General features: G+C 35.5%; 2 protein-coding genes across 4 annotated transcripts in view; one reads left to right on the top strand and one right to left on the bottom strand.

Annotated features, from left to right (window-relative positions):
* LOC125248560 (NACHT, LRR and PYD domains-containing protein 12-like) overlaps window positions 1-27,984 on the bottom strand; it is a 1,264,817-nt gene that overhangs the window by 1,028,072 nt on the left and 208,761 nt on the right. The window lies entirely within an intron of this gene.
* Window positions 1-27,984, top strand: part of tiam1b (TIAM Rac1 associated GEF 1b) — a 109,313-nt gene that overhangs the window by 49,223 nt on the left and 32,106 nt on the right. For all 3 annotated transcript variants that reach the window (XM_048160512.1, XM_048160513.1, XM_048160511.1), the window contains exons 3-14: window positions 1,053-1,926; window positions 5,974-6,183; window positions 8,432-8,705; window positions 9,801-9,973; window positions 10,547-10,771; window positions 13,619-13,804; window positions 18,687-18,833; window positions 19,532-19,606; window positions 21,400-21,570; window positions 21,936-22,040; window positions 22,533-22,614; window positions 25,069-25,155. In XM_048160512.1, coding sequence (XP_048016469.1) covers window positions 1,063-1,926; window positions 5,974-6,183; window positions 8,432-8,705; window positions 9,801-9,973; window positions 10,547-10,771; window positions 13,619-13,804; window positions 18,687-18,833; window positions 19,532-19,606; window positions 21,400-21,570; window positions 21,936-22,040; window positions 22,533-22,614; window positions 25,069-25,155 — 2,599 coding nt within the window. In that variant the 5' untranslated portion in view covers window positions 1,053-1,062. The remainder of the gene's footprint in view (window positions 1-1,052; window positions 1,927-5,973; window positions 6,184-8,431; window positions 8,706-9,800; window positions 9,974-10,546; window positions 10,772-13,618; window positions 13,805-18,686; window positions 18,834-19,531; window positions 19,607-21,399; window positions 21,571-21,935; window positions 22,041-22,532; window positions 22,615-25,068; window positions 25,156-27,984) is intronic.

Below are 27,984 nucleotides of genomic sequence, written 5' to 3'. Positions count from 1 at the left end.
AAGTAAAATTAATAAATAAAGAAATAAATATGTATATAAACATACCTTTTGCTTTAATTATTATTAATGAAAAAATAATATATATATATATATATATATATATATATATATATATATATATATATATATATATATATATATATATATATATATATATATACATATATATATATATATATATATATATATATATATATATATATATATATATATATATATAACAAAATTTAAATTGTATGGAATTTTTTTTTAAATGTGTAATACATTAATTTCAATTGTATATATGGAAAAATATTTTTATTTTTTATTTTATTATGTAAAATGTATGTATGTATATATATATATATATATATATATATATATATATATATATACATACATACATTTTATATATATATACATTTTCAAAAATAATTTATAAATATGTTTTTTATGTATATTTCAATAATACATTAAAATGTTTATATATTAATTTCAATTGTTTTTTATTTTATGTATATATATATATATATATATGTGTGTGTGTGTGTGTGTATACAGTATATATATATATATATATATATATATGTGTGTGTGTATATATACAGTAATATATATATATATATATATATATATATATATATATATATATATATATATATATATATATATATATATATAAAATACATTTTCACTAATAATTTATAAATCTATTTTATATATATTTCAATAATAATTAATAATAAATACATTAAAAGGTTTGTTTACACAGACTTTTTTTTTTTACTTTTCAGAGGCAGCATAAATGCAATCCAATAATTGGCCTTAATTATATTTTTAAAAAAAGTGTTAATATATTTCATTCATATTTTCATATATTTAAAAGTATTACTTTCTTAAATAATACTTATAAATTTCATAATATCTATCTTTAACTACATGTTATATGATTCACTAAAATGAACCAGTTTTATTCGTAATTAGACTGTACTGTATAATATCCACTTAATTTTCATTAAAATTTAATTTCATCATCTGTGTATTTTTTTTTTTTTTTTTTTTGTCTGCTGCAGATACTGAGCCATGGGTAACACAGAAAGTCATAGCGGCGGCCATGGTTACTATGGAGACGGTCAGCGGCACCTCTCCCGTAAGCACATGTCCCGCTCGCTCCGTCTGTCCAGCAAGCAGACGTATTGTTCCCGCCGAACGCCGTCTGGAAAGCCGGAGCACCGCAACTCCGAGACCAGCACCCGCTCCAGCAGCACTCCCAGCATCCCTCAGTCGCTGGCCGACCACGGCCTGGAGCCCTTCAACGACTCGGACATGCTGCCCGACTTCAGCGGTCCAATTTGGGTGGACCGCGTGGCCATGAATCTCCGACCCATGTCCTTCCACAATCATCCGGCCCATTCTCCCACAGCGTCCCACACCGTCACCGCCAAACCGGCCGACGCCGAGCCACCAGAGGACACGACTCAAGTCCAGCACACACGGGACGGCTCCCAAGAGGGGTCCAGCTTTAAGAAGAAACGCTCCAAGTCTGCAGACATGTGGAGGGAGGACTCGCTGGAGGTGTCCTTATCCGACCTGAGCCAGGAGCACCTGACCAGCACGGAGGAGATCGGAGACACGCCCGAAGACTGTGAAGCCCGTTTGCAGGCGTCTGCTCAGGAGCTGCTGGACTCGACCCGCGCCAATTCTTTAGACGAGCTCTACGGACCGAAGAGCCCCACCTGCAGGCCGACACATGGACGCTATGCCAAATGGCACAAGGGTGGCACTACAAGCAGAGAAGGTGACGAGGATAAAATTATCTCACCCTGCGAGGACGATGGCGCCGCCTACGGTGCGTACACACTGCCCTGCCGCCGGTCTCACTGTCTGTCAGAGGGACCGACCAATCATCAAGGAGTCATGCAAGGGAGGCGGGCACAAACCATACAGGTGAGTTTTGCTTGGCTAGCCCCGCCCACAGTGAAATCTTATTAGACTCCTATTGGTCCCTGCTCCATGTTACTCAATTTTATACCCCAAATAATGTAATTGTGTTGTATTCAGGGATATTATTGTATTCTAAAACTAAAACCATAAAAAAAAAACATTTTCTGTTCGTTTCGCCAAGACAGCATTTCTTATTTTTATAACTTGATGTACTAAAATAACTAAAATTAAACCTGAAATAATTTTTTTTTTTAAATAAATTTTAGTAATAAAAATTAGTAAAACTTTAAATAAAAAGAATATAAGTATAAAAGTGTAAAATATAAATACAGTTATTTTTTTGTAATTATTTAGATTTTTTTTTATATTTTATGTATAAGTATAAAAAATATATAAATACCATTATATTTTTATAATTAGTATTTTTTGTGTTTTGTCTATAAAAATTTATAATATAAATACATTATATATTTTTAAATTCTTTGGTACTTTTTTTAGATTTTATCTATATAATATATAAATACCATTATATGTTATCTTTATTTTTTATTTTTATATTCTATCTATTAAACATACAATATATAAATACCATTATATTTTTGTCACTTTACACAAACATTTGATTGTGATAATTAAAATATATATAATAACTACAGTCAAACCAAAAATTATTCAGACATTTTTGATATTTTTATATTTTTTTACAGGACACTGTAGTTCATTTATGTAAGTGAGGATAGCAATATTATATTAGATATATTATACCCAAAACTACCAGTAAAATTGATACAAATTTAGAACCAAAAATTATTCAGACACTTTGACCTGAACATGTTTTGCTTAAGTGTTATCTGACATAATTAAGATTATTTTTTCTGACACAGTTTAACTCTGAGATCTTGTCATATTTTATTACCATTTTTTTTTAAACTGTAGTGAATAAAGTGAATTATGAATCAAGGTGTCTGAATAAATTTTGATTTGACTGCATGTAAGCAATATGTCCTGTTCAGTCTAGTTTACTAAGTGAAAACGATCAAGAACAGAAACTGAAAAAGGTTTCATATGTTAGTAAAGTGAAGTGCAGATAAGTACTTTTGAAATGGTAGCTTCTGTGTAGTTAAGTTATAACTAGCTTCTCCAAAACCGGTGTGAAGGTGGGTCCTGTACACACTGACAGCGATCTCTAAGTCACTCTAATATTTGTTTCTAGTAGCCTTTTCTACATGATCTGAGCTCTACTGCTTGTTCTCCGACTGGTCACCACCACATCATGTTAGACATTTACATAAAGTCAAACTCTGTACAACTTTGAGGATACTTATGTTATCTCAAACTGGAAACTCTCACTGAAAAAAATGAATAATTAGACTTTGAAAATGAACGCCCTGTAGGTGTGCTGTGTGAATGTGAGTGTAATGTTGTGCTAGTGTAGGTGTACCGTAGGGAATTTCAGTCTTGCTGTGAATGTTCGCTGCGGTTAATCCCCCAGAATCCATCAGAATCTCCTCATGTAGAGAGACTGTACATATGAATGACTCATTTGTGTGAGTTCAGTTCACAAACTCCACTATTGTTCCACATCGGACAGTGTTATGATTTCACTAGATTTCACCCCAGTCAATTGTTGGTGTAAACTAACAAAAATGTAATGGTAATTATATAATAATAATAATAATAATTTAAAAAAAAAAAAAAATATATATATATATATATATATATATATATATATATATATATATATATATATATATATATGTGTTTATATTTTATAGATATAAAATATATAGATATAGATATAATATATAGATATAAAATTAATGGTATTTATATTTTACACGCACACACACACACACACACACACACACACACACACACACACACATTTATATACAGTCAACCAAAAATTATTAAGACACTAGATATTTTTACTAGTGGTGCAGGATACTATAGTTCATTTATGTAAGTGAGGATAGAAAAATAAAGTAAACTGTGACATATTATACCCAAAAATTCTTCATACAGTGGACTACCAGTAAAATTAATAAAAATCTGGAACCAAAAATTATTCAGACACTTTGACCTGAACATGTTTTGCTTAAGTGTTATCTGACTGACATAATTAAAATATTTTTTTTCTGACACAGTTTAACTCTGAGATGTTGTCATATTTTATTACCATTTTTTTATAATTTATTTTTTGATTTTTTAAAAAAAAAAATTATAATTCAGTTTATTCACTATAGTTTAAAAAAATGGTAATAAAATATGATGAAATTAAATGAAATGTTCTGAATAAATTTTGGCTTGACTGTATATAAAAACAAATAATTTAATGGTATTTATATTTTATTTTTTTATAGATAAAAAACAAAAAAACAAATAACTATAAAAAATAATAATATTTGAATAATTATAGATAAAATATAAAAAAATACAAAATAATTTTAAAAAATATGTATTAAAGTATTTATATTTGATATTTTTCCAAACATAAAAAATACAATTGTATTCATGTTTTATATATTTATAATGCCATTATACTACCATGGTTATTTGGACATGTACAGTCATTTTTAAAGACATGTACTGTTTATTGCAGTACCTTGTAAATACCATGATATATCAAAGTACCATGGTATTACAGTTTTTTCAGTTGATAACAAGCATTGTTCAATACCGAAACCACATTTTCAAAACTCTTCACACAGTCAGCGAAACAAAAGTCAATGTAGACCAAACTGTGAACCATTTTTCATTGCTTTACATTACTGTAACAACATGTGCAGTTGCTCATTATAGTGAATTACAGTGATGGTTCTAGTCTGCTCTCTCTCTTGCATTTGGCCACAAGTATCCCCTTTTATACTAAATCATGATAATGAGACTAAGGCAGAACACCTGGGTGGAATTTCAGCTAAAATTGTAATTAGCTTGTAATGATTATTTTTTTTAAATTTTGGCTATAAAACTGAGAATATTTTAAAATAATTACTGCATAAATGCTTGGAATTTGCCATCATTCTGTTTTGAATGTGTTTTTAATCATTTTGAATGCAGTGTGTTAGCATTAGAAAAATGTGCTGAAAATACATAGTATTTAGCATGTTGTGGAGTACGAATGGGAAAAGTGTGGTCACTGAATGCATTTTGTCTGAAAGCAATGAAAAATGGTTCACAGTTTGGTCTGCATTGACTTCTGTTTCGCTGACTGTGTGAACAATGCTTGTTAGCGACTGAAAAAAACTGTAACATCACTGTACTATTGTACCACAACAGTGCTTTTCTATAGACGTACTAACTGTCATCCTCTCTGACGTGTGTTGACAGCCATAGTGCATTGTGGGTAGTGGACTGTCACACTGTCCATATGTTGGTGGTTGTTTTTTCCTGATGATCCAGATCCTGGAGTCAGACTTCTGTGAGAACAGCTCGCTTCTTTTGTCATGCTAATGAGCTGTAACTGACAGAGGAACGTGATTGAGAGAGAGAGAATGAGGAGGAAAGGTAGAGAGAGTTGAGGTCTAGATGTATTTTTGGCTATATTTCTTGCATATACATACACGAGTGTTTCAGTTACATGTAGGTCTTTGCTAGAGCAACAAAGAAAAAGATAAAACCAGAAAATCACTGTGACTCTCCCTCCCTGTGAGGCACCATCGGTGAAGATGAATGGCATGCCAGGTCGCACAGTCCAGTCATGTGACTCCCGCTAGATGCCGGGTTTGGTGGGTAATATCCCATCATTCCCCAGCAGCAGTACAGTGTGGTATTGTACAGTAAAGTTTACAGCACTATAACTCGACACACACGGTTCAGACAGTGCTGTGGTCTCTCAGACTGACGTCACCGTCTGTAACATGTTCACTTCAGCACGTCCACTGCTTCTGAAGACGTGCTGCAGGTAGGAGGAATGAAGATGTGTTGCAGAAGAGCCACGTTTATCTTAGTCTTTATCTTTCTTTCAGTCTGTCGAAATCAAACTAACTCTGAAAAGTGGATTATGCAGTACTTGAATCTCACACTGACCTTCTACCTGTGTGCGTTCAGGATGTCACGGCAGGAGACGGCAGCGATTATGAGGACAGCGGTATCGATGGGCTGACGGGGGACAGCGAGGCGTCTCAGCATCAGGCTCGCCGCTACAAGACCATGTCTGCGTCGTTCTCCGTATACTCCACGTCAGCAGGGGGCGCCTTCACCGGGAGCGACAGTGGGAGCAGCAGCGGGGCTGGAGCGGGGCCCTCAGACGGCACACAGGTGGGCAAAATGATTTATTACTGTTTACTTCAGTTCTTCTGTTATAAAATGTTCCATACGAACATCAGTAAAAACTGATACACATCAATGCTAGCATCTTACGTCATTTTTATTGTTTTTAATTGTTTTTTTAGATACAATTTATTGACTTTATTCTTGACTAGCCTACTGTGTTTTGAATTATGGGTTGCACTTCCGGCTTGGGGAACTTCCATTCAAAAAGACTGAAACAAATCGTTTCAAATCATAAGGTTGCCCTACAAATAAAGCTTATCTGTCAGTTTGACTGAATGAGCTGTCAATGTTTCTTTCATGTTTTATTTTTAGACATCATGAGAATAACATAATGCTTGGTATTTAAACATAACATGTTATAACAAGAATATCTATGGCAAGAGCTCTTTTCAGTCGCTGCTTTCTATCCTCGTGATTATTTTCTTTTGTCTCTTTGCATATCGCTGTAATAGTATGAAAAAGGACAACATATACTGCACATTTGTGGTCTGTTCTCCCGATATAATTTACGATATATCCCATTAATAATTCACTGGAACACAAAGAATCTCTTGTTTTCCTCCTCAAAGCCACACGTTTGTTTTCACAGGTAAATACAATTTATTATCTGTCAAAATGACGGAAATCACTTTGAAATAGTATCACGCAATGCTGAAGTTCATGAACATTTTTATTAAGGCAACATATATTACATAATACAGATATATATGACTATAGTTATGTTTAACCTGTCCGTTATTGCTGTGGAAAGAATCATGCTTCTTCATGGCCTGTTGAAAGTACCTTGTTGATGCTTTTACACTTTTAAATGTCCTTTTAATATTCAATGATTGAAAGGTGACTAGAATAATGTCATCTCATTGTCCCATTTTAAAAATAAAAAGTATTATTGCGTTCATAGAGCGAGTCTTTCACTGACTGTTTACAGCTTAACGGAAGTTACTCCCATAATTCGCACAAAGCATCATGGGGCGTAGGAATAAGGTGGATAGTTTTATATGACATTTTGATAAATAAAATGTTAAGATATTTCAGAGATATTCTTTTTAATTTAATTTAATTTAATTTAATTTAATGACTTTATTCTCAACATTTTATTTCGACTTTTTTCTTGAAATTTAACAACTTTTTTCTCGTAATTTAATGACTTTATTCTCAACATTTTATCTTGACTTTTTTCTTGAAATGTAACGACTTTTTTCTCGTAATTTAACAAGTTTATTCTCAACATTTTATTTCGACTTTTTTCTCAAAATGTAACGATTTTTTTCTCGTAATTTAACGAGTTTATTCTCATAATTTTTATTTCGACTTTTTTCGCGAAATTTAACGAGTTTTTTCTCGAAATTTAACAACTTTAATCTTGAGATGGTTTTATTTTTTTATTATTGCTTGGCCCTAATCCTCTTCCGTACATCTTTTGGTTATAAAAAAATGAAAAATTCAAATCTACATTTTGATTTTAAAAGGTTTATTATAAAAACAGATTATTTTTTCCCAAAATGCAATAAATCCATGACGGTTTTTTTTTTTTTCAAAATGCAATTAATATCAATCTAAAAGTTATTTTTCATATTGAAAATACACAACAAAGTAAGTTGATTCACATATATGACAGCCTCTGAACTTTGTCAATACTAATCTTATATACAGGCATTTGACTAAAAATACATTCAGTCGTCGCTCCCAAAATGAATTCAACAAGTCATCTCGTTAATGTTATAAATTAATTATGTCTCTGTTTGTCATTCATTACCGATTAAAGAGTATCTGCCGCCACTGCACGGTTCAAATAAACACTTTTGCCGAGCACATTGGTATTAAAAACGGCTTTTAAAAACTGTCCATGATTCAGTTTTGGGGACCGTGACAGAAGTTTGATGCTGTCGTGAAACAAGCAACAGCCGGCATTTTTCCTCCTCCCGAATCGAGTGCCTCATCTTCATCTCTTAAACATGATAGAATAACAAGACAGATATTGCATTTTGCGCAAAATTAATGAATGACTTTTCAATACCGACCAGATATTGAAATTTGGTCGGAAACTCAATTTTGTAAAAATTGGCGTTTATCGTGTTTTGCAACCAAACTCTTCATTTTTATTTTATGTTGTCATTAAGAACAAACTATGATCAAATGTACTCGGTAGACAAGCGATTTGTATGTTATTTGTACGTTTGTGATGCAGTTTAGCATCTGTACGGTGATAACAGATCTGTGTGTCTCTGATCAGGGTGTCTATGAGAACTTCCGTCAGGAGCTGGAGCAGAACGTGAGCCCGGCGGAGGTTCCCGAGGAGAGAAGCTCAGCGTTCAGCGACGAGCAGAGCAGCGTGACGCTGAGCTCCGCCTACCACACGGACCCGCTGCTGAACGTGGCCGCCGTACAGGGTACGGTGCGCAAAGCCGGACGCCTCGCCGTCAAAAACTTCCTGGTGCATAAAAAGAGCAAGAAGGTGGAGCTCGCCCCTCGCCGCAAGTGGAAGAGCTACTGGGTGTCTCTCAAAGGTGTGTGTGTGTGGTGTTTCTGAAAGATGTGAGCGGTTACCTGACACCATAAACAGGTTTTGCAACTTCCTGTGAAAGCGTTTGAAAGAGAAAGGGAAGATTATGTTTGTTGTGTTGTGTTATGTGGGTAGGCCCAGAAAAAGATCTGCAGCATTAAAACGCCCATCATTCACTAGTCACCTCTGACACATTTTGGCAAATTTGATGTTTTCAGCTACTAATAGGAGTAAAAACAGTAATATTATGACATTTTTTTACAATTTAAAAGATGATTGTTTTCTGTGAATATATGTATATATTTTCCAGTCTTCAGTGTCACATGATCCTTCGGTAATCATGCTAATATGCTGATTTGATTCAAAGTTGGCATGAAACTGAAGTTGCAATAGCCTTTTTTACTTATTGTGACATAAATCCAAGTGAAACTGCTTCTCGAACAAGAACAAATGTAGGGTGGGGCTTGATTTTGTCCATGGGGAATTGATTGGATGGTTGTGGTTTGCTAGTGGTGGATCTCATGTGATTGACAGGTTGCCCCGCCTTCGTGCCAATAAATATCATCAGAGAAGAGATGAGCTGTAAGAGGGCGAGGAAGTTATTTTGATCAAAGATTAAGAGGCAAATGAATGTGCTCGGATAAATAATTTATAATAAATAATACAGTATTCTATAAAAAAACATGACTTTTATATGTCCTTGCTGAATAAAAGTATTAATTTCCTTCCAAAAAAAGAAAAATCTTACTGACTCCAACTGGGTCCTTGACGATGTAACTGATACACACTGTGTGAGAGTATTGATGTTAGAAAGCTCTGTATCTTTTCCAGCAGTGTGAAAACAAAATAAAATCAAAGCTGAAAAAAACTATTCAATAAGTCTTTGCACATTATATTGGATTTTATTAAAGAAAGCAGTGCTGCATTTCTTATTTTGGCCACTGGAGAGCAGAATTCAATCAATAAAGCTGTAAAACTCCAATCTATTGGATATCCTGCTCCCGTTCCCCTGGAAACAGTGACTCAGTCTGCAGTGTTAATTGAACTCACATTAACTACTTTATGATGCTTGAGTGAATGTTTTCATTTGTCCTCCCAGGATGCACTCTGTTTTTCTACGAGACAGACGGGCGATCGGGCATCGATCACAACAGCATCCCTAAACATGCAGTGTGGGCTGAGAACAGCATCGTCCAGGCCGTCCCAGAACACCCCAAAAAAGATTTCGTCTTCTGCCTGAGTAACTCGCTTGGAGACTCCTTCCTGTTTCAGGTAACTGAACATCCTGTGGAAACCACTTTTCATATACTAATACTGAACTGAGAGATTCATATATAAATATTTGAGTCACTATTATGTTCAGAATGGAATAGTAACATAATATTACACCATATACAACTATCTAGTTGCCTAATAAACCTGGTATTGAGTATTATGATTATTGTTGACTCTTTACAAATTGCATTTGTTCCTCTTACGAAGTCAGTTTGGATACAAGCATCTGCTAAATGCATGTATGTAATTTTTTACAGTGTGCATTATGTCAAAATTAACAGTAGTATGCTACTTTGCTGTCAAGGCCAAAAAACAAATGTGACATTTATTTTGCATTTTAGTCCAAAACAGAAAGTTAAAACTCTCAGCTATTTGCTACTTATAACTTTATTTATCACTCTGAGAATGGAAAGTCAAGTTGAGTGCATTACATTGTGGGATGCTGTGATTTACCAGGTGGAATAGCAGCTATTCCTTGCATACAGAGAATTTGGCTACCGTGCACAGTATACATACATAGTAGTATGTTAATATGCTTTTTAACTTTTGACCCCTCACCTCTTTCTGTAGACTTGCAGTCAGACAGAGCTTGAAAACTGGATCACTGCCATCCACTCAGCCTGCGCCGCGGCCTTCGCTCGGCAGCATCACCGCGAGGACACGGTGCGTCTGCTGCGGGCGGAGATACGAAAGCTGGAGCAGAAGATCGACATGGATGAGAAGATGAAGAAAATGGGAGATATGCAGCTCTCTGCTGTCACTGACTCCAAGAAGAGGAAGACCATTCTGGAGCAGGTCATTGATTGGTTATTTACAATATTTGGGTCCAAATTAGGTACAATCCAATAGGGCTGGGACAATAAATCGATGCATCGCAAAATAAGAAATTCCGGATAGATTCTGATATTTTCCGAATGCATCACGAATCTCTCTTTAAAATCTATTCTGAGCTTAGTTTTTAACAACAGATGACACTGTGGCTTTAGAAACAGCCCGACTCTGCTTGCTTCCAATTGACCCTTCGCTGGGAGTTTGATTGACAGGCGATCTAACCAATCATAATGCTGAATCCACCATTTTGTCCGACAAAGCAGTCAGGGGTTGTCTGGCTAACACCAGACCAAGCTCAATTTAAAATTGAACATTGGTCTGGGGAGTTTGCTATGTATTTCCTACTGCACAAGAGGCGTGATCAACGAGCATTAGTCACGCAATTGGATAGTCCTTCAACCAATCAGATCAACGATCCGGGTGACGTACTTTTGCAGAGCGATGCGAAAACTCCAGACAGGTTTAGTTTGTATTGGTTCGTAGCATTGATCATCGGTTTGCAGAAGCAGCAATGGCATCGAGCGATTTTTGCAGGTTGTGCAAAAAACATGAAAGTGAGTGATATTTACACTCAGTCGAGCAATTTGTTTGCTAAACTAAAGAAGTCATTCACCATCGTTGAGAGGTTAAAAGGAATTGGATTGACGGTCGTGCGAGAGACGTCATCGTGTTATACCCGCCCAGAGCCATAGAAAGAGCTCTGTACCCGCCAATAGAGAGCAAGGTGGATAAGCCAGTCTGTGATTGGTTCCCGCAAAAGTGTAACAGATGCAGCAGAAATGAATGTACGGGTTTCCAGACTGAGTTGCCGGGCGAAACCAGATCGCCGGCAGATCAGGCTGGGTTTACCCAGTCTAAGTCAGGGGAGTTAGTAGCTTAACGTCGGTTGAAAAATGGTGTGTGCTGACATCTTTCCACGGTTGAAACAACATTCCTTCTGATGTTCATTCATGTTTATTTGATGCTATAAATGAACTAGTAGTAAGAGATGTCGGTTCATGAGCCGTTTGAACTGAGGGGCTACAGTGATCTGTCACGACACATTGAAGAGCCACAAAATGGTATTTATTGATTAAATTGTCTTAAAAATGACAAAATTTGAAATTTGAGACTTTGTTTCATATCAAAAGTAACCTGTCCTGTCTTGTCTGTCAACGCGTTGTCAGTGTCCTCTTTGCTCTGCAATGAATTTTTCACAGCGTGAGAACATGATGTGTGACAAGAGATCGGCATGGCTTGTCGGACGTAGCAACAGTAACTAAACTCAGAATCGATTCAAGAGAGAATCGCGATGCATTCGGAAAATCTCAGAATCAATCCACGAATCACAATGCATCGATTTATTGTCCAAGCCCTACAATCCAACATGTTCAGAGTCAGATCATCAACTGAAAGTGAAATATGGCAGCAAGCAGCAAAATCAATGCCAATCAGAACATATTTGATGTTGAACTGCACTCAGTAGTTTTTTTCCTCATTTCTCTTTATTAATAGAAAGTTCAAAAGAACAGCATTTATTTGAAATTGAATTTTTTGTAATATTATAAATGTCTTTATCTTACTGACCCCAAACTTTTCACAGTATATGCTGATTTTTTAACTTTCTATTAATCAGAGAATCCTGTTTTCAACATTTATAATAATCAGAAATGTTTCTTGAGCAGCAAATCGTCAAATCAGAATGATTTCTGAAGGATCATGTGACACTGAAGACTGGAGTAATGATGCTGAAAATTCAGCTTTGATCACAGGAATGAATTACATTTTACAACATATTCACATAGAAAACTGTTATTTTAAATTGTAATAATATTTCACAATATTAAAGTTTTATTTATTTATTTTAATCAAATAAATGCAGCCTTGGTGTGCAGAAGAGACTTCTTTTAAAAACATAAAAAAATCATACCGATCACAATTTTACTGATCACACACACACACATGCACATATTTATTTATTAATTTGTGGGCACAATATGATGAAACCAGTCTTGACAGTCTTGACATTCAAAATTGTTATTGCTTGCATCTGGTTAGGAGAAAAAGTGTTAGTTTTACATAGCTGTCGAATAGACTTTCGGTGCTGTTTTGTTTCCCGTAATTATTGTATCAATATCATAAGTATCATAAAGCGCTACGACACAAACATTCTCTGTGTTCGCTCACTCTGTGCTGGATTATCTGCAGATTTTCATCACTGTAATTTTGATGCTGTCACAATGTTGACAGAACAACAATTCCCTGCACACACTTGCTGCAAAAGTTCAAGTTCTCCTCATCGGATGTTTACTCATGAAACGAGGATCAGAATGGCCCACAGCCCATCAGGAGGAGGGTTAGCGGGTGCCTGTGCATTTGTGTTTGTGTGGGTATTTAATTTTGGCAGCGTCGGGTTACGCATTGTGCCCTGGTGAATGGCAGCAGGGTTGAGTTGCTGCGGAGTCCCAGACCTCGCTGCCAGTGGAATGTGTGGCGCTGTTGTTTGCTACTTTGTGAGTTGCCTGGACCACTGCCCCCTCCGCCGTCTTCCAAAAAAACATTCGTCCCAGAGTGGCTGGGAGGAGATGGCGTGGTGCATAAACCCACTCCACTGCCCTTGAAACACCATTTTATTAGACGACTAGATCATACCAGACCAAACACAAGGCACGGAAGCTTCTAGATATCAAGCGATGGTCCTTTAGGCTAAATGTAATGTTTTGATCTTGTTTTTTAGACATCTTCGAGAGAATGAAATGATCATTTTGACAACTCTCACATGCTGCTAGCCTGCAGTTCTAACCAATAACCTTTTCTCTCTTTTCCTCACAGATTTTCCTCTGGGAGCAGAATTTAGAGCAGTTCCACATGGATCTGTTTCGGTTCCGCTGTTACCTGTCCAGCCTGCAGGGCGGCGAGCTTCCCAACCCCAAACGCCTGCTGGCCTTCGCCTCCCGTCCCACCAAACTGGCCATGGGCCGACTGGGCATCTTTTCGGTCTCCTCCTTCCATGCGCTGGTGATTATCCCTCAATTTTCTAGAATTTATTCCATAATGTTTTCCTATTTTTTGCTAGTATTTTATTTCTAGTATTTTTAATGTAGCATAGAGAGAGGGATATATATAATAGGGATATGTATAATATTATATTATTTGTAATATTTTTTTAAAATTATACTTTTATATAATTATAAAATAATTATTATTTAAGTAACTATACATATATATGAAATTAATATGTGTTTATATATATATATATATATATATATATATATATATATATATATATATATATATATATATATATAATATTATATTATTTGTAATATATTTTTAATTAATAAATACAATAATTATATTTTATTTCTTTTTATACATATATAAATTTGATATATATATTTTTATATTTAATTTTATTTTAAAATAATTAATTTAAAATAATGTTATATATATATATATATTATAATATATATATATATATATATATATATATATATATATATATATATATAAATGCACAATATTATTGGTATTGGTGATATATATTTTTAATTACATTTTATAGGATAAGTTTTTATTGTATAAAATTAATTATTCTATAAGTATATAAGTAATCTTTAAATAACTATAAATGTGTAATAAATATATGTAATAAATATGTATATATTATTTATTATTTATATTATAGATTCAATATATATATATATATATATATATATATATATATATATATATATATATATATATATATATACACATATATAAAATTAATAAATAATTAATAATTAATAATATATATAATTGTATATTATATTGCTATAGATTAAAATTTAATACAAAAAATATTTTTTTAATGTATAGTTAAAAGTGTATTTTAATGTGAGTTGGGCAAAAGAAAGAAAAGTTTTGCTACCATTGTTGTCAGAATTTAGTAAAATATAATATTGACAAACAGTTTTCGAGATTTCAGTCTTTCTCCTTTCAAGCAGTCATAGAAAACAGCTTCCTGGTGGCCTAAAGAGACTTACTTCGACTGATAAGTTTTTAAACGTTTGGTATCTAACGCATTTCAAGCAGCAGCATTGCTTAGAAACCCACATCAAGAGCATTTGTATTGCTCTATTTTTACCCAAAATGCATGTATTAACCTGGTTCTCTCCCAGCCGTCAGTGTTGGTGTATGTGGGTAATGGATTTTGGCATAAAAAGAAACAGTAGTTGAAAGGTTGGTCGGTGTATTTCCAGTTGGATGTGGGCCACGGCTCCGGCTAATCAATACCATCCATCCTCAGATTCGCCTCCAGCTCTGGCGTTCTTTGTAGGAGCTGGAGGACGCTGGGATACAGGGGGATTTTATTTTTGTCCTTGCATCTTGGATGATTTTTTTGGGGTGGAGGGGGTGGGGATGTTCTTCAGTATTCACATTTTGAGAGGATGGAGAGAGAGGATAAGTGTTGAGTCCAAATGAAGTGGTGTTGGCCCTTGTGCTGTTCTTCACAAATAATAGCTTGGTTCAGAGCAGTTGAGAGGGTTTTTGATGCATCCGGAGTGCTTTTCTCCATCAGGAGACCCAGAAATGCCACAGCGCGTTCAACACAACAAGCGTGTATAATTTTTGAATGACACTGAAAAGAGCTCGCCAAACACTTCACTAACCTTTAAAATTCACCCAGACCCGAGTGACCACAGGAAGCAAGACATTTTTTGTGTTTGCTGCTTATTATTGAATGAATATTTGTGTTTATTTATTTATAAATGTGACGTCCCACTATGCTGACTCGATTTTGGTCGGGAAAGTCTCATCTGCCAACTGTTTTTGGTGGAAAATCTCACAGTAAATAAGAGCAAGAACAATTATAATAGACTGAATGCAATTTATAGAGAAACCTTACCCTGAAAATTGTGTGACAGGCATTTGTCTTTTCAGGACTGTTTGCATTTGTTAAATGCACACTGTTGTTCTGCTGCTGTCTTATCTTATCAGTAATTTAAATGCAGGAGAGCTCCTGAAAATGCATTGATGCATTCACCATTAATAACAATCAGCATTTGTGAGCTTTGTGTTTGCTGGGGGAAAAGTCTCGATCAGATTCAATCAGGACAGTTTTCCTGCTAATAATAAGGAAAAGCAGCTGTATTTTGGAACGTGGTAGCTGGTCATTACTAGTTTAGACCAGATCTTAACCAATTTAGACCAGCAAATGTCCAGTTCTGACCAACTTATGACCAGTTAAGACCATCTAATGACCAATTTAGACCAGCTTGTGACCAATTTAAACCAGCTAATGACCAGTTTAGACCATCTAATGACCAATTTAGACCAGCTTGTGACCAGTTTAGATTGGCTAACCACCAGTTTGACTGCTAATGGCTAGTTTAGCCAAGCTTGTGACCAGTTTAGACCAGCTAGTGACTGGTTTAGACCACTTTATGACCAGTTTAGACCATCTCATAACCCATTTAAACCAGTTTAGACCAGCACATGACCATCTTAGACCAGCTAACAACCTGTTTAGACCAGCTAATGACCCGTTTAGACCAGCTCATGACCAGTTTAGACCAGCTAACGACCCGTTTAGACCAGCTAACGACCCGTTTAGACCAGCTAATGACCCGTTTAGACCAGCTCATGACCCGTTTAGACCAGCTAATGACCCGTTTAGACCAGCTCATGACCCGTTTAGACCAGCTAATGACCCGTTTAGACCAGCTCATGACCCGTTTAGACCAGCTAATGACCAGTTTAGACCAGCTCATGACCCGTTTAGACCAGCTAATGACCCGTTTAGACCAGCTAATGACCCGTTTAGACCAGCTCATGACCCGTTTAGACCAGCTCATGACCCGTTTAGACCAGCTAATGACCCGTTTAGACCAGCTCATGACCCGTTTAGACCAGCTAATGACCCGTTTAGACCAGCTCATGACCCGTTTAGACCAGCTAATGACCCGTTTAGACCAGCTCATGACCCATTTAGACCAGCTAATGACCCGTTTAGACCAGCTAATGACCAGTTTAGACCAGCTCATGACCCGTTTAGACCAGCTAATGACCCGTTTAGACCAGCTAATGACCAGTTTAGACCAGCTCATGACCCGTTTAGACCAGCTAATGACCAGTTTAGACCAGCTCATGACCCGTTTAGACCAGCTAATGACCCGTTTAGACCAGCTAATGACCCGTTTAGACCAGCTCATGACCCATTTAGACCAGCTCATGACCCGTTTAGACCAGCTAATGACCCGTTTAGACCAGCTCATGACCCGTTTAGACCAGCTAATGACCCGTTTAGACCAGCCCATGACCCGTTTAGACCAGCTAATGACCCGTTTAGACCAGCTCATGACCCGTTTAGACCAGCTAATGACCCGTTTAGACCAGCTAATGACCAGTTTAGACCAGCTCATGACCCGTTTAGACCAGCTAATGACCCGTTTAGACCAGCTCATGACCAGTTTAGACCAGCTAATGACCCGTTTAGACCAGCTCATGACCCGTTTAGACCAGCTAATGACCAGTTTAGACCAGCTCATGACCAGTTTAGACCAGCTAATGACCCATTTAGACCAGCTCATGACCCGTTTAGACCAGCTCATGACCCGTTTAGACCAGCTCATGACCAGTTTAGACCAGCTAATGACCAGTTTAGACCAGCTAATGACCCGTTTAGACCAGCTCATGACCCGTTTAGACCAGCTAATGACCCGTTTAGACCAGCTAATGACCCGTTTAGACCAGCTCATGACCCGTTTAGACCAGCTAATGACCCGTTTAGACCAGCTAATGACCAGTTTAGACCAGCTCATGACCCATTTAGACCAGCTAATGACCCGTTTAGACCAGCTAATGACCAGTTTAGACCAGCTAATGACCCGTTTAGACCAGCTAATGACCCGTTTAGACCAGCTCATGACCCGTTTAGACCAGCTCATGACCCGTTTAGACCAGCTAATGACCCGTTTAGACCAGCTAATGACCCGTTTAGACCAGCTCATGACCCGTTTAGACCAGCTAATGACCCGTTTAGACCAGCTCATGACCCGTTTAGACCAGCTCATGACCCGTTTAGACCAGCTCATGACCCGTTTAGACCAGCTAATGACCCGTTTAGACCAGCTCATGACCAGTTTAGACCAGCTAATGACCAGTTTAGACCAGCTAATGACCCGTTTAGACCAGCTAATGACCCGTTTAGACCAGCTCATGACCCGTTTAGACCAGCTCATGACCCTTTAGACCAGCTAATGACCCGTTTAGACCAGCTCATGACCCGTTTAGACCAGCTAATGACCCGTTTAGACCAGCTCATGACCCGTTTAGACCAGCTAATGACCCGTTTAGACCAGCTCATGACCAGTTTAGACCAGCTAATGACCCGTTTAGACCAGCTCATGACCCGTTTAGACCAGCTCATGACCCGTTTAGACCAGCTCATGACCAGTTTAGACCAGCTAATGACCCGTTTAGACCAGCTCATGACCCGTTTAGACCAGCTTATGACCAGTTTAGACCAGCTAATGACCCGTTTAGACCAGCCAATGACCCGTTTAGACCAGCTCATGACCCGTTTAGACCAGCTAATGACCCGTTTAGACCAGCTCATGACCAGTTTAGACCAGCTCATGACCAGTTTAGGCCAGCTAATGACCTGTTTAGACCAGCTAATTACCTGTTTAGACAAGCTAATTACCTGTTTAGACTTCAACAACTTATTCCTGAACCACTTTTTGAATGAAGCTTATGAACATCAGTGTGACAGAATTATTGAGAATGAGACTTTTGCCCAGCAGTTGTGTTCATATCTCAGACTCCTGCTAGGAGCAGTCTAGTCAGTTTGATCGCTGGGACACACAGTATGAATGTTGTTCCCATACCCCATGCAGCTGTTTTGTGTCTGTAGGTGGCGGCTCGCACTGAGAGCGGCGTGAGGCGTCGGACGCAAGCGATGTCGCGCTCAACCAGCAAACGCAAGAGTCGCTTCTCCTCACTATGGGGTCTGGACACCCACTCCAAGAGAAAGAGTAAAGGTCATCCCAGCATTAACCAGGTAAACTACACACACACTTAATTCACACTTTCTTCCTGAATGCATGAACATTCATGTGCACAGATCAACCGGTCCTGTTTAAAAAATGCAATGCACATTAATTTACATGCTGGTCCAGACATTATCAGCTAATTTCAAAATCAAGAGCATCAAGGAGAGAGAGCAGCATCAGCACTGATAAGATAATTTAGTCTCGCGTCTTTCAGTGAAGAAGATTGTGTGATGAGTGTATGCAGCTCTGATTTTTAAGTTTAATTTGTGGTGATGTGTGTTGCAGTAGCCCTGTCATATCAGCCTATAACACGCTCTCACACGTTTATTTTTTACCATTTTGGGAGGAGGAAAATTTACATATGCGGTTTAAACAACCAGATGCATTTACACTTGTCCAGAATGCATCTCAAACCACATCCTGAAGTGATCAGATTTAAAAATCAAAAGTGCTTTGGAGGGCATTTACACCTGATCTTTTCACGATTGGATAGCTATTAAACACATGAAGTGACCGGGTGTAAACAGGCTCATAAACACAACATCTGATGATCAGCAGCTATGCCACTGTTTTTAACAAGGAGATGAAATGCATGCCACATTTTGTTGGTTTATCAGGTTACATGTTCCTCAATGTTGATATATGAGTGGCTGTTTTTAGTTTTGGTGGGTGTCTGTGTTGAATGTTAGATGTTCTTTTTAAACAGGTTTTTGCAGAGGGAGATGATCCAGTTAAAAGCCCTCTAGAAGGCATGTTTGAGGGTTCTTCCAGTGAGACAACGGTAAGAAACATGCATCCTCCTTCTCTATACTACACTATCTATAAAAGTGGCAAAAACACACAATACTGCATAAGCCCACTGCACCAAATCAGAACTGCCCTGTTCAGAGATGCGCTCTGGGCCGGATCTCTGGTGTGAGTTGGCAGCGGTGTGGGCGTATATTCATCCCTGGCGTTGGTGGAGATGTAGGCTTTCACTCAGCCTGGCAGGGAGGAACGATAGATGGTTGTGCTATAATCCACTGACCTGGGCCGCAGATTAAAGTGCTGATGTTCTGATTCACTCACTCAATCATAGCAGAGAATAGAGAACTAGTGAACTTTTAGTTGAGATGAAAATATATTATGATATGTTTAACAGCTGTTCGGGAACATATACACTACCGTTTAAAAGTTTTGGGTTGGTAAGATTTTTTAATGTTTTTGAAAGAAGTCTCTTATGTGAGCAAGGCTGCACTTATTTGATCAAAAATACTGTAAAAACGATAATATTGTGAATTATGTGTCACATGATCCTTCAGAAATCATTTTAATATGATGATTTGATGCTCAAGAAACATTTTTGATTATTATCAATGTTGAAAACAGATGTGCTGCTTAAAATCTTTGTGGAAACCGTGATACATTTTTTTCAGGATTCTGAAAGAATCCAAAATAGAATCTTTTGTAACATCATAAATGTCACTTTTAATCAATTTAAAGGCACAATTTTTGGATTTAAATATATATCCAAAAACCACTAGAACAGTGTTTGTTGACTTGTGTACTTACATTATCCCAGATGTTTCCAAGAATGTTTAAATTCAGAGAAATAAGCAATTTTCCCCTCGATTTCCAGATTTATTTTGTAAAAATCAATGGAAACACCAAAGACGCTTTAATATATTATGTGTTTTATTAGACAGTTCAGCAACTGTTTGGATACATTCATCGACAGGAATCTAATCATGTTATATAGCTCAACACTGTAAGTGTTCTTGTTTAAATCTCGTTTTCTTGATTTACCACAAGTACCATGTTTTACCATGCCTAATATCGATTTAGCTTACTGCAGTGTGCAACAAGTGTCTCATAGTAACAGCCGAGCGAATGCAGAGAAGCATTTGAACAACTTTCAATACACAAATGTATCAAATATGATAAAACAGCGCTGCTTTATCCCACATACACTTGACCGGAAGATGCGGAAGCTGCGACTGCAGCATGATAAAAGTTGCACTCGTCTCTCATTAGCAATCGCTCCAGCGGCCTTCAGTCACACTCTGCTTCCTACAGTGATGTTAATAAATCTTTAATACATCAGCTCATCCATGAACATGATTTCTGCCTGAGTCCAGTCGGATTCTTTCCACCTCCCATGGTTCCGCAAAATCAAAGCATCATCAAGCTACGCCTTTGTTTTGAATAAGCGACCTCTAGTGGCGAAAAACTACATATTGTGCCTTTAATGCATCCTTGAAAAAGATGTTTAAAATCATGTTTGATATTGCTTCAGTTCAGTGATCACACTGGAATTCGAATATCAAGTTAAGCGCATTGCATTGTGGAAAATTGTACAGTATTATCTATACATTTTGTAAAAGTATTTTATGCACAGACAAAAATGTGCATACTATGCACAAAATCACTTCTGCAGAAATAATATATAGTAGTATACTAATATGAAATGATTAGCATATATTGCACCTGAGATAGGCGTCGAGTTCTTCGAAATGATGAGATGAGGAGGATCATCATTTCACATGATTAATAGCATCTCGTTCACAGCTGTGGCTTTCATTTATCACACTACAGAAAGACACCAAGACCCCAGTGAAAGGTCTGCCAAGACCCAGCACGGATCATGACATCTGGTCCAGAGACCACCTCACTCCATCATGGGTGTTGCTGCCAAACGACCAGCCTGTGTTAGCCATCATCCAGCCCGGAGAGTCGGCCCTCGACATGCTGGAAACTATCTGCAAGGTAATGCCAGATCTTTCTGGATCGAGAAACATTCTTCATCTCTTTTGATGCCAGGTTTTTACATTCAGAGAGTCTCTTCTTCACTCTTCAGGGAATTGAATATTTCAGTTTGAAGGTCACTGGTGTAGTAAACTCAGATGTTCCTCAAAACGTCCCTCGGAGGGCTTTAAAGATTTAAGCATGCGCGCACGCCGTAAGAAGCGTTTTATTCGCTGCAAACGTGCTGCATTCTGTCTGATATGAGCATTTGGACCTTTTTAGCGTGTGATTCCTGTCCATCTGGCCCACTAAGTAGAAGATAGAGCCCAGTAACATGTCATCCATTAAATGTGTGTCTCCTTTCATCTCTCTCTGTCTCTCTTCAGGCTCACCAACTGGACGCCACTAAACACTACGTGCGGCTTAAGTTCCTCATTGAGAACCAAGTGCAGTTCTACATCCCCAAACCGGAGGAGGATATTTATGATCTGGTAGGTTTGGAGTTAAACTCGACCTCCCACCCGCCGGTTAGATGCTCTCTCATTACTTTCATCCTGCTGGGACATCACACTTCATCCAAACACGTTTTCTCTTCCGCTCTCCTTCTTTTTTTTTTATGTGGAATACAAAAGGAGATGTTTTGCTGATCCCATTTCCCATCACCTCTCCTTTTGACCTAAAAAACGCTATGGAATTACTTGATGCTTTTAAAGCTTCACCCCTCTGCACTGCATCCATCATCCTTTAACTTCTGTTCAGCGTCTTCATTTATTATGTTTTCAGTGTCCAGGTCAGGCGCAGTCCATCAAACCGGAACGTAAAGTTCTTTGCCTGTGAAATGAGATCTGTATTCTGTCACTCTCAGAGTTACTCTGTATTCTGTCACTCTCACTTAATACCGTCCCTTGTGTGTTGTTTATGCTCTTTGAATGTGGAATATTAAAGTTCTGTTCAGTGGAATATTAATGTGCTCTTCTTCACAGCTGTATAAGGAAATCGAGCTCTGCTGTAAGATCAGGAAGGTGATCCAGTTTGATCGGGATGAATCCTGCATGATCGGCTACGGTGAGAGCCAGAAATGTTATTATCTTCATGAGATCATGTCTGTTATACAAGCTACCTGTTTATACTGGGGATTTTAAAATGGTGACGGGTGTTCTCAGACATTTTTTCATTATTCCTTTATTAAAATGTTTTTGTAGAATGAAGGGTAGTTTTGAAAAATCTGTCCATGAGTAACTTAATAAACGCTGTTTTATCTTGCATGGTCGCCTCATGCGGGACGACATGAGCATCCAAATCCTACTAGATTAATCTCAGTAACCTGCATGTTTTGAGACACTTTAGTTTACAGAATATACTAAATATAAACACTGAAAACGTTGCTTTTATGTAATTCTACATCCACACCACTTGATGTCAGTACCAGTCGTAGCAATGTTATTTTAGTATTATTTTTATACTATTCTAATATTCATTATTATCTCAAATTAGCTTTTATTTTTATATTTTCAATTTTCTTTTTAATTTGTTTAAAATGTTAGTGATTTTATGTGCTTTTAGTGTTAGTGTTTTTTTATATTTTTATTTTGCTTTAATTTATTTTACTTTTAATTTATCAACTTTAACTTTGAATTTAACTTTGAAACGGGTCATTTAATTTATTTAACTTTAACCAAGTCAAAATTTTTACTTTTTTCTTTTTTCAAGCTTATATTTTTCATCTGATATTTTATTTTATTTTATTTTTGCTTTAATACATTTTACATTTTAATTTATTCTATTTAGTTTAAGTAATATCAGTACTTCAACTTCAACGCATTTATTTACCAAGGCAAAATATTTACTTTTTTCTTTTTTCAAGCTTATATTTTTCACCTGATATTTTATTTTATTTTATTTTATTTTATTTTATTTTATTTTATTTTATTTTATTTTATTTTATTTTATTTTATTTTATTTTATTTTTGCTTTAATACATTTTACATTTTAATTTATTCTATTTAGTTTAAGTAATATCAGTACTTCAACTTCAACGCGTTTATTTACCAAGGCAAAATATTTACTTTTTTCAAGCTTTTATTTTATTTTATTTTATTTTATTTTATTTTATTTTATTTTATTTTATTTTATTTTATTTTATTTTATTTTATTTGGTTATTTTTGCTTTAATTTATTTTAGTTTTATTTTATTCTATTTAGTTTAAGTAATATCAGTACTTCAACTTCAACGTGTTTATTTACCAAGGCAAAATATTTACTTTTTTCAAGCTTTTATTTTATTTTATTTTATTTTATTTTTAGTTATTTTTGTTTTAATTTATTTTAGTTTTAATTTATTCTATTTAGTTTAAGTTATATCAGTACTTCAACTTCAACGCGTTTATTTACCAAGGCAAAATATTTACTTTTTTCAAGCTTTTATTTTATTTTATTTTATTTTATTTTATTTTATTTTATTTTATTTTATTTTATTTTATTTTATTTTATTTTATTTTATTTTATTTTGTTATTTTTGCTTTAATTTATTTTAGTTTTAATTTATTCTATTTAGTTTAAGTAATCTCAGTACTTCAACTTCAACAAGTTTATTTACCAAGGCAAAATATTTACTTTTTCAAGCTTTTATTTTATGTTATTTTATTTTATTTTATTTTATTTTATTTTATTTTATTTTATTTTATTTTATTTTGTTATTTTTGCTTTAATTTATTTTAGTTTTAATTTATTCTATTTAGTTTTAGTAATATTAGTACTTCAACTTCAAGTCATTTAGTTACCAAGGCAATTTTTTTTTACTTTTTTAAGCTTATAATTTTCATGTGATTTATTTTATTTCAGTAACCAAAAGTGATTTTTAATAGTTTTAGTTTTACAAGAACAATAAGTCATAAGCAATTGTGTGTATTTTATTTTTGCAGTTTTTGTATTTAATTGTATTTATTGCATGCAATTACTGCATGCGCCTGTAATAAAATCTTTAAAAAGTAATTGATCAGAAGCTGTGGGAAATACTGAAGAGAACATGCTTATAAACACATGTCTGTATATGGCAGTAGCACTTAAAGGTATAGAACACCAAAAAAAAATAATATATACATTCTGCAAAAACTAATTTTGTGCTCCATGGAAAAACCAAAAATTCGATGGAGAGTAAATGATGACAGCAAGAATGCATTAAAGTTTTTTGGTTTTCAGTAGGAAAGGCGTCATTAAACTGGCCCCTAAAGTAATAATTAACCATTTTTACAACGGAAGTGATTCAATCAAGACCCCAGTGCCAACTTTAGCTCGATATGAATTTTCCTATTGTCACCGTGAAGCTGCTTTGAAACAATGTGTATTGTGAAAAGCGCTATATAAATGAAGATGACTTGACTTGGCTTTTAATTTTTAGGTGAATAGACCTTTTAAATTTGACCTTGTAAGTGAGAGGTTGTGTTCAAATGCTTCAAAGGCTGATCCATGATTGTACTTGATTATGACTTCTATCGTTTCATCTCTCTGTCTGTCTCTCAGGTTTTTCTATCTCTGTGGTGGAGGAGGACAGCGTGCAGCAGCTCTATATCACTGACGTGAGAGCTGGAGGATTAGCTTTCGCTAAAGGTTCATTAGTTCGTTTCACCTCCTAATTACATTCTCTTTCTCTTTTTCACCCCTGTATCTTGGTTTGTTCTTTTTCTTTCACGCACACACACACACCATCTCTCTCTGTCTGTTCTGCTGCTGCTTAGAAATGAAGCTGTACGTAATTGCTGTGATATCTGTGCTGTGCTCTTGGTGTTATGTAACATGTTGTCAGCTCTATGGGGTTTTTGAGAGCCAAAGATTGCAGATTTATCCTCAGCCTCTCTAAACTCTGAATAATAACAAAAGATAGAAGGAATCAGAGAGATGATTAAAGTCGGATTCACTGATGTGCCATACTTGTAGCTCACCTGCATGAAGAACGCAATGCATTAAAAGGAAACATATCATGCAAAACAGGATTTTCCATGCTCGTAGATTTTGTAGAGCATTTACAAAAAGCACTTTGCTGAGAGAAACTTTAAAGATACAGTAGCAAAAATGGCCCATTTCATTTTAAAATCAAAGTTTAGAGCTCTCTATATAAACAACAAACCATTCATTTTAAATTGCACTGAACTATATTACAATACTGCATGTATTAGAAGCATATTTAACATTTCTCTTACTCTCTTCACTAATATTATAAGTGGATTTAAGAGAAAAATATAGAATACGGCCCCTTTAAATGGCCATCAAAGCAGGCTTATGGACATCCAGACACTGTCAACATGCTGAATAAGACCCTCCTCTCTCTGAGCGATGTCTGGGTGATCAGGGTGGCAGGATCAGGTCCGACTGGCTTATTGCTGACATTTCACATCGCCCAGAGAACTGGGTCAAACCCGCAAGCTGAAGAAAAGAGGCGAGGCGAAATGGAAAAGCTAGAGACAATCTCTTTTTTTATTTCATCTATTCATTTTGATGCCGGCCTTCACATCAGTGTGAACAGGACATGTTATATTACTTGTGTGACATTTTTTCAAAGTTAAACAGCATATGTTGGAGATTGATTGATTGAAAAAAGATTTGGTTCAGTTTTAGCTTTAGATTTGGTTTTAGCTGACAATAACCATAATGAGACAGACGATTGTATTTTTTACTTCTGTTTTTGCAGTTTTTGTAGTTAATTGTATTTTTAATGGATCCAGAACGTATGGAAGCTTGGTTTCGCCACTAATAAAAAATCTTGCAATTCTGACTTTATAACTTGCATTTCTGACTTTATATCGCGCAATTCTGACTTTATAATTCGCAATTGTTTATATTCTCGCAATTCTGACTTTATAATTCGCAATTGTTTGTATTCTCGCAGTTCTGACTTTATAATTCGCAATTGTTTATATTCTCGCAATTCTGACTTTATAACTCGCAATTGCAACTTTATATTCTCACAATTCTGACTTTATAATTCGCAATTGCAACTTTATATTCTCACAATTCTGACTTTATAACTCGCAATTGCAACTTTATATTCTCACAATTCTGACTTTATAATTCGCAATTGTTTATATTCTCACAATTCTGACTTTATAACTCGCAATTGCAACTTTATATTCTCACAATTCTGACTTTATAACTCGCAATTGCGACTTTATATCTCACAATTCTGACTTTATATCATGCAATTCTGACTTTATAACTGGCAATTGTTTATATTCTTGCAATTATGACTTTATAACTCGCAATTCTGACTTTATAACTGGCAATTGTTTATATTCTCGCAATTATGACTTTATAACTCGCAATTATGACTTTATAATTCGCAATTGTTTATATTCTCGCAATTATGACTTTATAACTCGCAATTGCGACTTTATATTCTCACAATTCTGACTTTATATCATGCAATTCTGACTTTATAACTGGCAATTGTTTATATTCTTGCAATTATGACTTTATAACTCGCAATTCTGACTTTATAACTGGCAATTGTTTATATTCTCGCAATTATGACTTTATAACTCGCAATTATGACTTTATAACTCGCAATTGCGACTATGTATTCTCGCAATTCTGACTTTATATCTCGCAATTCTGACTTTATAACTGGCAATTGTTTATATTCTTGCAATTATGACTTTATATCATGCAATTCTGACTTTATAACTGGCAATTGTTTATATTCTCGCAATTATGACTTTATAACTCGCAATTATGACTTTATAATTCGCAATTGTTTATATTCTCGCAATTCTGACTTTATAACTGGCAATTGTTTATATTCTCGCAATTATGACTTTATAACTCGCAATTATGACTTTATAATTCGCAATTGTTTATATTCTCGCAATTCTGACTTTATATCTCGCAATTCTGACTTTATAACTGGCAATTGTTTATATTCTTGCAATTATGACTTTATATCGTGCAATTATGACTTTATAACTGGCAATTGTTTATATTCTCGCAATTATGACTTTATAACTCGCAATTCTGACTTTATAACTGGCAATTGTTTATATTCTCGCAATTATGACTTTATAACTCGCAATTATGACTTTATAACTCGCAATTGCGACTATGTATTCTCGCAATTCTGACTTTATATCTCGCAATTCTGACTTTATAACTGGCAATTGTTTATATTCTTGCAATTATGACTTTATATCATGCAATTCTGACTTTATAACTGGCAATTGTTTATATTCTCGCAATTATGACTTTATAACTCGCAATTATGACTTTATAATTCGCAATTGTTTATATTCTCGCAATTCTGACTTTATAACTCGCAATTGTTTATATTCTCGCAATTATGACTTTATAACTCGCAATTATGACTTTATAATTCGCAATTGTTTATATTCTCGCAATTCTGACTTTATAACTCGCAATTGCGACTTTATATTCTCACAATTCTGACTT

This window comes from Megalobrama amblycephala, linkage group LG16, assembly GCF_018812025.1.
Source record: "Megalobrama amblycephala isolate DHTTF-2021 linkage group LG16, ASM1881202v1, whole genome shotgun sequence".
NCBI classification, from domain to species: domain Eukaryota; kingdom Metazoa; phylum Chordata; class Actinopteri; order Cypriniformes; family Xenocyprididae; genus Megalobrama; species Megalobrama amblycephala.
The sequence above is the reverse complement of the archived record's forward strand: the minus strand, read 5'-3'. Positions and strand labels throughout refer to the sequence as shown.